The following is a 13,248-nucleotide window of genomic DNA, read 5'->3' on the forward strand; positions in this document are numbered from 1 at the left end:
GTACAGAGGGTAATAATGGTGAGGATGCTGGTGTTGGCGCTGGAGAAGCCGTAAGTTAGTCCAACTGTGGGTCTGTTGCCGGAGAGGAAACCGTCATTGATAAGTATCCTGCCAGGGAACGTTATCTCTCACACATGCTCCTCCGCCATCACGGCGCGGCGTCCGAAAGTCTCCAGATTCCTACGCTTTAAACCCCTAACTGAAACTCTTAGGCTTTTCATACCCTAATTACTTACCATTGAACACTATAACTTATTAAATGCTTTTACCTCATCAGACCGAGTCATGTATATGTTTATCTACTGTATATGTTTGTGTGACTCGACGAGTTAATTAGGAGAGTAGATAGGTAGGTGTTGGTAGATTGGGGGTTGGGACGCGTGTACTGCTGTATTGTGACACTACTTTAGCTAGGGATCACTGGTGCTCGTGTCAGTTCTTCTAAGTCGCTGCTACCGTGCGCATCTACCAGTGATACTCGTTCGTTAATTATCTACTTGATTTCCACTCATTTAAGTTTATAGTTACTAATGAAGCACGAGATTACTTTAATTACGTGCCGAAATACGTATTTACTTAGTGAGTGGCTACCTAAATATGTCTATACTTAAATAAGTACTTATTTAAGTATGTGACTGTTTAAATACGTGTTTTAAGTACGTGAATACTGAAATTTGTACTTACTGATGGACTCACCGACTAAAATAATAATCTACGTGACAAGACAAGGAGCAATACTTGTGTGGAGAAAGAAATATGTGGTTTTAAACTTGACATACAGTATACACTCCATACTACAACGAGTCCAAATATGGAGATTATTTATATATTGAAAGAAGCTAGTACTCGTAGACAGCTGTACTCGAGAACATTGATATATACATGTACTCAAGAAATTTAGTTAAAGGATTGTAATGGTGAAAATTTGCAGTGGATAACTAACTTCTGATGTAGTAAGAAAAACAAACAAATAAGGAAATCAATGGATAAAAACTGGTAGATTGTGATTTAAAATCCTTAATTCCGTACTATAAACCCCACACGCGGATTAAAACACTGAACACATTAAAACTGATGTAAATGACATTATTTTCATTTTTTAAAAGATCATGTGAGAGACTATCTGAGGCATGAGATTTTTAACCCCGGAGTGACGTCAATATCCCCTGTTTGTCCATAAAGAGACGGAGGAGATAGAAGGCAGTGGTGTTAGTGAGAGTTAAACATCCTTAGTCTAGTTTGGAAATACAAGAGAGAGAGAGAGAGAGACAATAGTAGTCGTGTTTTTCCCGTTGGAGAGACTTGAAAGATCTGTGTTGTTGTGAGAGATACAAGAGTTATGACGGAAGACCCAGAGAACACCAAGAGAACTTTGTGTTGTGGGGTGACAGGTCGATGTCAGGTTGACACCGAAGATGGAAGGAACGAAGAAGTAAAGACCAGGATGGAGAACGAAGATACACAAAACGAAGAGGATAGCTCAGAAGAAGAAAACATGGATGAGGCAAAGGAAGGAGAAAAGAATGGAAGTGAAAATGAACCAGATGAGCAAGGCAAAGAGTATCAAGAAACAGAAATGAACAGAAGAGAAGGCTGGAAAGAGATTAACGTGAGGGACATTGAGGAAGGAAAGGATAGGAAAGAAGAAGAGGAACTACCTGGCGAGTCAGAAAAACAAGAAGTCGTCGAGGGACAAGTCAGGCTACGGAAGAACAGCATCCAGGAGCGACGTAAGTTCAAGGGACCCTCAGGACCCACCCAGGACCTGAGGCTCCCTGTCCAAAGGTCTTTCTCCTCCTCTCGTCTCAGCTTTGACCAGTACTCCGACAGTGGCTCTGAGTCAGCCAAAAGCGACCCTGTACAATCACCCTCGGGAGGCTCGGGTCGCTCTGGCCCCAGGAGCCCGGCACTGACGATGCTCAGTCGGGTCTTCAGCTTCCACGGAATTCGATCGCCGTTAAAGAAATCGCCACCTTGTTCCCCTGGGAAGTCGCCAACATCTGACCCCGGGAAAAGAAAGTCACTCCATTTGCCGCTACATCGAAGTCCTTCCTCTCCGACTTTCCGTAACACGAGCCAAACCAACGGCGCCTCAAGATTCTCCTTCGAGGGATCCCCAAAGTCCTTATCTCCAAAGTCAAACACCTCTCCCAAGTCCTTCTTGAACAGGGACTCCCAAAAGAACAAGTCCCCAAGTAGTCCCAATCGGTTAGGGTCCATGATGAGGCATGGATCCCAATTTTATATTCCCTCTCCTGGGTCTTCCTCCAAGAACAGTGGCAGTCTCGTCTCTTCGCCTGGCTCACCACCACCGTTGCTCCTGGGCGGTACGGTGGAGATGATGGACGGTGCGGGAATCCTGTACCGTCCCTCTTCGAGCCGAGGCGCTAACCACAACAGGAACCACAGGCGAACCAGGTCTGACACTTTCAGGCTAATGGAGACGAACCGAGGAGGCAAGGAAGCTGCCATGAACCCCAGGAAGAGGAGCAGAGATGACTCAGAGTAAGTAATTAACTCTTGAGTAGAGTAGCTGACCACAAGCTCTTGCTACTAGTGAGTAAGTAGTCACCACTGAGAGTAAATAACGGATTTAAGTAAATCAGAGCAAATAACAAACCACTTCATCTGTACCGATAACTCTATCTATGCAATACTTGTAGCTGTAGCTGTATCTGAACCTGAAATTTTACCTGTAATAGCACTTGCATATGTATGTACTTGAACTGTTATTTCTGAATTAATATTACATCAAGAATTTTTACCACTAACTACCAGATTAGTTATGGTTAACGAAGGGTGTTATCACATTACTTATTATAAATATCGGGGTAAATCCTTATCTCCGGTGATAAGGTCGAGGTTTTCTGCAGTAAATTAGTGAGTATCAACTTAATGGTGAAAAGGTATTGTCTCCTGTTGGTCGGGATTATAGTGGTAGAGTATAAGAGAGAGAGAGAGGGGGGGGGAGGGATGCGTTACCGTTACAGCACCAGCACACAAACTGGATACAAGGGCTCCACAATGTTACACCCCACAGTACACCGCCGCTAAATCCGGGCTGAGAACTTAAGCCAACAGTTTTTAGTGGTATTTTTGGTAACTTGTCCTCTGTTAATAAAAAACTGAAACTGTGTCACACTCGTTGACTCTATGTTAGTGATGTATGTATGTATGTATGTATGTATGTATGTATGTATGTATGTTTTTCACATACTGACACACACTCACACACACACACACTCACACACATCACATTTGATCACACATTTCCATCAATCTTACACAAGTTCTCTAAGGTTGATTATAATTTTGTGGAAATTCCTAACATCCGACGTTGACATCAAAAGAGGAGATTTTTTTCATAATCAAAGAATTTTTTCTTTGTGTAGCGAAGAGTATTGCATTTATCATCGTTCAGGTGATAAAAAAGTGTTGTATAATTCAGAAAACAAAGTTGCTTCTTAATGATACTACTACCACTACTACTACTACTGCTACTATTACTGCTACTACTACTACTACTACTACTACTACTACTACTACTACTAATAGTAATAATAATAATAATAATAATAATAATAATAATAATAATAATAATAATAATAATAATAATAATAATAGAGGTGTCTCGTAGCATAAGAGTTAAGAGACTTCATTAAAAATATTATTTATTGAAGAATATTTGCAGAAAATAATAAATATTTTCACGAAATATTCAGTAAGGAAAATCCTGAATAATTTGGTATCTTTATGTTTTGGTTTTGTCGTTTAAATGTAGATTACCCAGTTACTCTCTCTCTCTCTCTCTCTCTCTCTCTCTCTCTCTCTCTCTCTCTCTCTCTCAGACGTTTTATTTCTGTTATCTCTCTTCCTTATCTCTGTTCCTCTCTTTTTATCTCTGTCTCTTCATCTCTCGTATCTTCTCTCTCTCTCAGGCCGCCATCACGCTGATCTCTTCATTATTGGGTCAAATTTGTGTTGGGCCTTATGAGTCGAGAGAGAGGTGAGAGAGTCTTGTGGTTCACCTGGGTGGAGGTGGAGGCAAACTCTTATACCTTGGAGAAAGAGGGAGGAAGTAGAAAAGAAAGGGGGCGAGAGGAAGGAATAAGAAGGGTAGAGATGGAGTGAAGAAGAGAGGAAAATGGAGGATTTGGAGAGATGGATGAGCATAGAGAGAGAGAGAGAGAGAGAGAGAGAGAGAGAGAGAGAGAGAGAGAGAAAGGAGCTTTAGAGATTGGAAGGATGGAGAAAGGGTAGATGGGAAAGGGGGAGAGAAAAGAAGAAGGGAGAGTAGGGAAGGAGGGAGAAGAAGGGAAAGGGAGAAGAGGAGAGAAGGGGGAGAAAGAGAGAGGAAGGGAGAAGGGTGAAAGGAGAGGAAGGGAGATGATAGGAGAGGAGGAGAGATGGTGAAGGAAGGGAGAAGGGTGAAAGGAGAGGGAGGGAGAGGAGGGAAGAAGGGAGAGATGGTGAAGGGGGAAGGGAGAGGAAGGGTGAAGAGAGAGGCTAGAAGGGAAAAGGATGGCAGGCTCCTCCCTCACCTCCGTTAAGCCCCCCCATTCCTGTCATCGCTACGACAAATTACATCACTGACGGATTTCCCCTCACGAGATCACCTCACCACTCCCTCTTCTCTTCCCCTCTCATTCCTCTTCTCCACCCCCTCTTCTTCTCTTCCCTTCTCACTCCTCTTCTCCGCTCACTCCTCTTCCTCCTTTCTTCACCTCCTTTTCTCCCTCACTTCTCATCTTCACTCCATATTCCCTTCTTCCTCACTTCTCCCCTCACCCCTCCTCTCCTTCTCTATATTTCTTGTTTTTCCTTACCCCTCACTTCCCATCTTTCGTTTCTTCTCTATTCTCCCCTAGTTTCCCATCCCCACCTCCTTACTTTAGCTTTCTTTCCCCCTTCCTCATTTCTCTGGTTGTGGTATAGGAGAGAGAGAGAGAGAGAGTGTGTGTGTGTGTGTGTGTGTGTGTGTGTGTGTGTGTGTGTGTGTGTGTCAAAAGTACCTAAAACATAACATCAACATCCTGAGTGATAAGAGTAGTAAGAACACATTACACGAGATAACTATTTAGGCTGGTTGTCATATACGTTAAAATGTCATTAAAGTTGACGTGATTCAGAAGGAAACATGTATATGATTTTATTCACTATTGTAAAACGTAAGATGACAGAAAATGACGTAATATAAATCAAATAGACTTAGGAATTTACAATAGAAACGACAAAACACGACAACGACACAATACGACAACGACACAACACGACAACGACACAACACGACAACGACAAAACACGACAACGACACAACACGACAACCACACAATGTATACATAGACAGTGCATGTATAAAATAATGCAACCGGAGTATGCAGGTACAGTTCGACCAAGGCTATCACAACCAAGCCATCAAAGGAATATTTCCAGTAGGGTGCAATTATTTCCACTACACATGGCCATCAGTACGTTGTGACACAGAGAACCAGTTTCCTTAAGAAGTATACAAGAATTATTTGTATATTAGTTCTAAGTAAAGGATGTCAATAGGACTATTAAAAACTATTATGTTGGGATTAAAACTTCCTATTGTTAATTTTATATTCCCAATAGTATTACCAACCTTGTGAAACATTTGGCAGTCCATAAAGTATTGTGTGTGTGTGTGTGTGTGTGTGTGTGTGTGTGTGTGTGTTGAAGATAGAGCTGAAATTTGGTAGGGAAGTGCGGGTGACCTTGGGGATAATTGTGCTCTATCTCGCGTCCCTTCACCCGGGTTAGATGAAGCCCCGGGTAACTCAGCTAGTTCATTATGCATAGTGACATGAATCTGATTTTTTAAGTGGTATAATATGTTTAGTTTAATCTTTAGTTTAAAATGTGTTATGCTGTGTTAATTTTCAATGTCATGTATGTTGAAATATGACTAAATATATGTTTTGGTTTTGGTAATGTGTCCAGTAAAATTATATCACCACTTTTATCTATCTGAATAACATGAAATTTTTGTTTTCCTTTCGCATTTTAATTACGTTCACGCTATTTGATATATTTTGAGGAGGGGGTGTCTGTAAAACTTATAAACAGCTGACTCATGTAAACAATGTGTTGACTGTAAAATTATAGCTGACACATTTAAACATTGTGTTGAGTGAAACATTATAGCTGTAGTTTAGATACAAGGAAAGACCTATTAATTAACTTCCTGTTGTGTGGATACGGGAAAACAGACATTAAATAGCTTTTATCTACAACAGAAAAGACATTAGCAAAGTTATAATATATCTATAATCTAGGCGAAAAAATTATACTGCTATTTGTGGAAGGTTAACTATCCACAAGCAAGGGAATGCAAATTTACCCTCTAGTGAATTGCTCAACGGAGGAGCTTCATAACACTGTTGAAAAGTTTGGAGATTATGTTAGTTAATCTAATGACAGGAGGAGGGGTGAGGGGTGACTGTTGGAGGGAGGAAGGGTGAATTGGAGAGAGGGTGGGAGGAGGAGGAGGAGGGGTGAGTTGGAGAGAAGGAGGAGGGGTTAGTTGGAGAGAAGGAAGGGTGGAGGAGGGGTAACCAATGGAGGGGGGAAGGGTGAATTGAAGAGAGGTGGGAGAAGGAGGAGGGGTGAGTTGGAGAGAAGGAAGGGTGGAGGAGGGGTGACCAATGGAAGGAGGAAGGGTGAATTGAAGAGAGGTGGAAGAAGGAGGAGGGGTGAGTTGGAGAGAAGGAAGGAATGAAGAAAGGAAGGAGGAAGGGTGACCGATGGAGGGAGAAAGGGTAGCTGGTGGAGGGAGGGAGAGTTCCAGAGAGGAAGGAAGGAGGAGGGGTGACTGTTAGACTGATCGAGGGAGGCAGGAGGAAGATCAGAAGAGCTGAAAAGAAGAGGAAGGAATACAAGGAAACAAGAAGGAGGGTAAAGGATGAGAGAGAGAGAGAGATATATATATATCAGTTACTTGTTTCCTGTTAGTTGAGTATATTTTCCAGGAATCCTGACCGTATTGTTAAGCCACGGATATATTTATTTCCTCAAGATTTCAGTTCGGTAATTACGTAATATAATATTTTTACTATTTTTTTTACTATTATTGTATGACTATTAACAGCTATTACCTTCTATTACTTTACAGATGTGACACAATGCCCAACGAATTAAGGTACGTAATTCTTCATGTTGTGATTTGTCCTATGGTCTATTTTCTTATTATGAGACAAGTGGTGTTATTTTTTAATTGGTTATTTGTGGATTATGGAAGTGTATGATAATTATTGATGTTATTTTCAAAGGTAAGTGTTGTATTATTTCAGTATTACATTGTGGTGTTATTATTGTTTATTTTGTTATTTATGTATTATGGAATTGTATGATAATAATTAATGTTATTTTCAAAGGTAAGTGTGTGTATTATTTCAGTATTATATTGTGGTGTTATCCCTGTGTTAAATATTATAAACTTATATTTAATCAAAGAAAATAAATATATCTTTTTCTTTCGTAAATTCACCAACACATATTTTTTTTTATTGATTCTATGTTCGTAAAACTAATTAATTTATTTCTGGCGATTCAAAGGAGTGGAAAATTATGAACGGAATCTAATTTATTCCTTCTGACGTTGAATTTTTTTTTGTATTGGGGAAAAAAATATATATTCAAGTTTAATCACATATATAGTTCAAGGTTCCAATACGTTTTTCTTAATTATTGACCTCTTTGGTATTAGTCGGTTCGGTCGGATCGGTTGTATCGGTCGGGTCGGTCGGATCGGTCGGGTAGGTCGTTGACAAGTACTAGACATGTACTGTACGAGGTGTTGTATGTACCCGAACAGGTGTCAGTGTTTGTTAAGTCTGGATTAATTGAGATAAGGGTTTTTAAAGGTCATCTGACATTTATATTGATACCTTCACAATATTCTCTGGCAGGTCAAAGACGGAGGGGTATTTTTTTGCCATGGGGGACACACTTCATATCTATCTATCTATCTATCTATCTATCTATCTATCTATCTATCTATCTACCTATCCATCCATCCGTCCGTCCGTCCGTCCGTCTGTCCATCCATCCATCCATCCATCTATCCATCTATCTACCCATCCATCCGTCCGTCCGTCCGTCCGTCCGTCCGTCTGTCCCATCTATCATCATCTATCTATCTATCTATCTATCTATCTATCTACCTATCCATCCATCCGTCCGTCCGTCCGTCCGTCTGTCCATCCATCCATCCATCCATCTATCCATCTATCTAATATTGCAGACGGAGAAGTTAGGTCGTTATACCCAGATGATCACTACAGTAACAAGCGGTATAACGGACGCTGCTCTACACACTCACAGCTCTTTAATTCCTCCGCTCGATGCTTTAAAAAATTACGTCCAAAGGTTCCCAGTGTAATATTAATGACATATTTTCACGTATAAAAGGTCCATGAAACGCTTAGTAATTTTTTTTTTTATTTATTGTGAAACTGTGACTCGGTACATGGAGTGTGTGTGTGTGTGTGTGTGTGTGTGTGTGTGTGTGTGTGTAGGTGATGACGTAATGATAGTTGTTAGTGTTAGATGGGGTGATTATGTAATTTGGTTTGCTCGATGTGTAAATATTATTGTGTAGAAACTCTGGCAACCATAATTCAGGTATGAACTCTGGATTAATCTAACTTAACCTAACTTAACCTAACTTAACCTTTGTCACTATTTCAGTCTGTTTTTATTACTTCACCCAGATAATCATGTAAACTTAGATAATGTAATCTAAATCACTAAAAAAAAGGACTAATGTAGTCTGAATAAAAAAAACTAATATAATCAGAATAAAATTGAAAAAAAGCAGTAACCAACCCTCAAAATATTAATAAAATTAAGACAAATATAAACACAATGTAAATGAAAATTAAAAACCCCAATAAAACCTGAATTAAATTAAAAACCAACGTAATCAAAGTAATTAAATTGAAAATATACATAAAAAAACAGTTTTGAATTAATAATAACTGATATGTAAAAACAAAATAATAAAAAAATGAACTGAAGTAATTAAATTTGGTCTTCTAATTAAAATATTATAGGATTGAATTAATGTTATCGGAACTAAATGTAAAAATAATATTAAAATTAAACTGAGTATATCCTACATCCCGTTTTCTGAGGAAGGGAGGGGGGGGAGAGGTGGGAGGGAAGGGGGTGTCACCAGATAGCTCCCTCCCCTCCTCTGCCTCCCCCACCCTACTCTGCTGGGCGAGATTAGATCAATTTTACAACCCCGAGTTAATGACCCTGATTATCTTAAATTGAATGAGCTATTTGGGTAAGATAGCCAAATTGGAGGTGATGGTGTTCAACATCTGCTACTAGTATATATTTACTAGCCTATTTCTGCTTATTTTACCTATTTCGCCAATTTTTTGCTTATTTTATCTATTTCATTTCTAAGTCATGTTTGTTGAGTTTCCATTTGTTAAATATTTAGTCAATCGTGTTAAGTTTCCTTTAAGTAATTTTAAATATTTGTTTTCCAATTTCCATCGGTCAGATTTCGAAATCAGTTGTGTTCAGTTTCATCCCATTAAATTGTGAGCCAATCCAGTGTTCAGTTTGTATTTGTCTAATTTCTAAATTAAACGTGTTCAAATTTCGTTTAATTAACATCTAAATCAATCTTGTGTTCAATTTCCATCTACGTAATTGTGTTTTTCCTATTTTTACCATATTAATTTCCATCCAGTTTTCCTATTAATTTCCTATCTCGTTGTATGGGTACTTTTTTTAAGCCCTATTCCCTTTCAATTTCCTCCCCATTAATTTTTAAAACAAGTGTGTGTCCTCTCTCTAACCTCCTCCTCCCTCCCTCCTCCCACACCTGTACAATCCATTGTACGTCCTCCTTCTCCACCCTCCTTCCTCCCCCTTTCACCTCTTTCCCAATCTTCTCATTCTCTCCCCTGTCTTCGTTCCCTTAATTTCACCTCTCTTAGATCTGTTCTCTCTCCTCGTCCTCTCTCTAATCCTCAACTGAACCCTCCAACGCCTTCAGCCATCTTGTTTCCCTATCCACCCCCCTAAGCCCCAACACACACAACACACAACACACACACACACACACACACACACACACACACACACACACACACACACACACACACACACACATCCTTATCAAGCAGGTAAACCTCGCATTGTGTCACTAACTGTTGAAACCAAACACTCTAGTCTGTTTGGCTGCCGATCTGTCTGTTTGATCGTTTGTGCATCTTTGTGTGTGTGTGTGTGTGTGTGTGTGTGTGTGTGTGTGTGTGTGTCCAGATTGTATTAGTCTCCCTCTATCTTTTTCTCTTCTTCATCTCCCCTCCTCCATCCCCCATATCTCTATCACACACACACACACACACACACACACACACACACACACACACACACACACACACACACCTTCAATTTAGCTGGCAGGTAAAACTGTGGAGAATATTGTATCACCAGCAGCACCCACCCCACACACTGTGATCATTGATGTCTGAAGAGCTTCCCAAAAATGGTCGAGAAGTCAAAGTTCAGGTTGGGGTCACAGCTGGGGGTGGTCTCCGGCTGGTCTGAACTCTGGTCTCGAGCTGATCTCTGTCTGGATTAGATTTCACTTTGGTTTGCTTTTGGTCTTTGTTTTCTTTTGGTTTTGTTATTGTTTGTATATCCGGTCTCTAATAGGTCTCTGGGTTCGGATGGTCTCTGATCTGGTCTCTTATCTGGTGTTCATTTTCATTAGGACTTGGTCTGAAAATGGTCTGTGACAGGTGTTTGATGTTCAATATTTTCTGGCTTCCAGCAGGTCTGTCTGTGGTGTTTAACTGGTCTGTGATCTCTAATAGGCCTTTGGTATTAAACAGGTCTCGGTCACCAACAGGTTTCGGTTGCCAACCGTTCTCGATCGTCAACAGGTCTCGGTCGTCAACAGGTCTCGGTCACCAACAGGTGTCTGTCGCCAGCAGGTCTTGGTCACCTACAGGTTTCGGTTGCCAACAGGTCTCGGTCGTCAACAGGTCTCGGTCGTCAACAGGTCTCGGTCGCCAACAGGTCTCGGTCGTCAACAGGTCTCGGTCGTCAACAGGTCTCGGTCGCCAACAGGTCTCGGTCGCCAACAGGTCTCGGTCGCCAACAGGTCTCGGTCGTCAACAGGTCTCGGTCTCATAGAAGCTTTGATCTCTTGTAGTAAAATAAATAATTTTTTAGGACCCTAATAAGAGTGAGTGTTTTTACCCTCATATTAAAGAGGTGACTTTTGTGAATACGGCCACTAACCCTAAGAACGCTACCACTTACTGAGGCTCGGGTAAGTGTCTGACTTGATAAATACAGCCACTTACCCCTTGAGCGCTACCACTTACTGTTACAGATAATTGATAGTGTCTGTCTTTATGAATACATCCACTTACCCCTTGAACGAACTATACCACTTACTGTTATAGATACTTAAAAGTGTCTGACTTTAGGATTACAGCCACTTACTCCTTGAGCTCTACCACTTACTGTCGCTTGGGTAAGTGTCTGTCTTTATAAATACGTCCACTTACCCCTTGAGCTAACCTAATCTAACTCACCATAACCTAACCTAACCCCCCAGGTACTGTTAGTGTGCTCAATAATGAGGTGAAATAAACTGGGTACTAATCTTTAGGGGTGGTCCCTTGTCTCTTAAGAGTGAGCAAGAGAAGGGAATTTGACTCCATGTAATACAATTCAACCCTTCATGACAACCATTTGACTCTCTAGGATTAGATTTTCTGTTACGTATGAATATTTCGTGTATGAATTTGACTCGGCCAATCACAGCGAAGATCGAGAATGGCGTCATGATCTTACAAGCAACATCAGTTAATATGAATTGAGTGGGATTGACGTCATCGAAAGTCACCATGGTGATGGCAGGGAGTGACGTAGAATTTGTGGCGACCGAATCAGCCAATACTCGTGCAAGGGAATTCTTACGTCACCGTTACCATGGGAACCCCAGAGGAAAATATAGTTTCGCGCGAGGTGATTGGTCGACGCAAACTGAATTGACGCATGGGGCTATACATTATGTAAACAAAGACGATAATAATTACGTATACAAGAGACACCAAACTTAATATCAGGGAGATTACCGTGTAGTCAACTGTCTTCATAGGCCCTAATCTACCCTAGGCCAGTCTTACAGGGACCAGTTTGAAAAGAGCCTCAGTGCTAAAGAAACCTAATCCGAGTCGTTAAGCTAAGTTAAACTAAGTCTAATTACGATATTGTGGTTCAGTTTTACTTCCAATCAAAATATAGTGAATTAAATTTGTTATATGATACAGTCAGTTGTGACATATTTACACAGGTCATAAATCAACAGAAAAAGAAGAAGAAACTGAACCATTAAAAAGTGAAAAGGAAAATGGGAGGTTGAGTGAGTGAGGGTGGCAGAGAAAATGAGTTTGAGATTGGGACTTTATGAACTTACGACGCCTTAAGGAACTAGAGTGAAAAATGTTATCTGAGTCTTCCTTCTCTCACTCACTGTTTTCTTTATCGTTTGTTTTTTACAGGAAATAATTCATGTTAACCTAACTTAACCTGACCTGACTATCTTAATCTAACTCAAGCTGGCCTGATCTAACTAACTTCACTTTACATAACCTAACCTAACCTGACCTGACTATCTTAATCTAACTCAAGCTGGCCTCATCTAACTAACTTCACTTTACATAACCCAAGCTGACCTAATGTTATTAACCTAACCTAACCTAAGCTAACCTAACCTAACCCAATTATCCTCAGTTAACCTAATCCAATTTCACCTAACCTAACTTAACCTACCCCTAAAATAACATAATTTAACTTAATATATCTTATCATAATCAAATTAACTTAATCACCAATACGATTCTGAGTCTGGGTTCGAATCCGGTTCTGAGTCTTGGTTCGGATCCGGTTCTGAGTCTTAATTCGGGTTCGGTTCTGAGTCTTGGTTCGGGTTCGGTTCTGAGTCTTAATTCGGGTTCGGTTCTGAGTCTTGGTTCGGGTTCGGTTATGGGTCTGTGTTCGGATACATTAATGCATGAGTCTCATCTAATTAACTCAGGTGTGTTATATGTGCAGGAGTACGGGGGTAATGAACGCGGTGTTGAACGAATTGTGTTGGATTTTAATTATATTTGGTACTAGCACACACACACACACACACACACACACACACACACACACACACACACACACACACACACA

At 40.4% G+C, this 13,248-nt stretch overlaps 1 protein-coding gene across 1 annotated transcript; it reads left to right on the forward strand.

Moving 5' to 3' along the window:
* Positions 1-451: 451 nt before the first annotated feature.
* On the forward strand, positions 452-12,438 carry LOC121862030. The gene is made up of 4 exons (XM_042359960.1): positions 452-2,505; positions 7,136-7,162; positions 10,904-11,208; positions 12,362-12,438. The coding sequence occupies exons 1-4, from the start codon at positions 1,340-1,342 to the stop codon at positions 12,436-12,438; spliced, it is 1,575 nt and encodes a 524-aa protein (XP_042215894.1). The 5' UTR covers positions 452-1,339.
* The last annotated feature ends 810 nt before the right edge of the window (positions 12,439-13,248 follow it).

The sequence above is a fragment of the Homarus americanus genome, unplaced genomic scaffold, assembly GCF_018991925.1.
Source record: "Homarus americanus isolate GMGI-L3 unplaced genomic scaffold, GMGI_Hamer_2.0 scaffold25013, whole genome shotgun sequence".
Taxonomy (NCBI): Eukaryota; Metazoa; Arthropoda; class Malacostraca; order Decapoda; family Nephropidae; genus Homarus; species Homarus americanus.

Coding starts and splice junctions, on each gene's coding strand:
- LOC121862030 (XM_042359960.1), top strand. CDS start 1,340: ATGACGGAAGACCCAGAGAACACCAAGAGAACTTTGTGTTGTGGGGTG. Junction 2,506..7,135: donor AGGAGCAGAGATGACTCAGA/GTAAGTAATTAA, acceptor ATTACTTTACAG/ATGTGACACAATGCCCAACG. Junction 11,209..12,361: donor AGAAGCTTTGATCTCTTGTA/GTAAAATAAATA, acceptor ATATTTACACAG/GTCATAAATCAACAGAAAAA.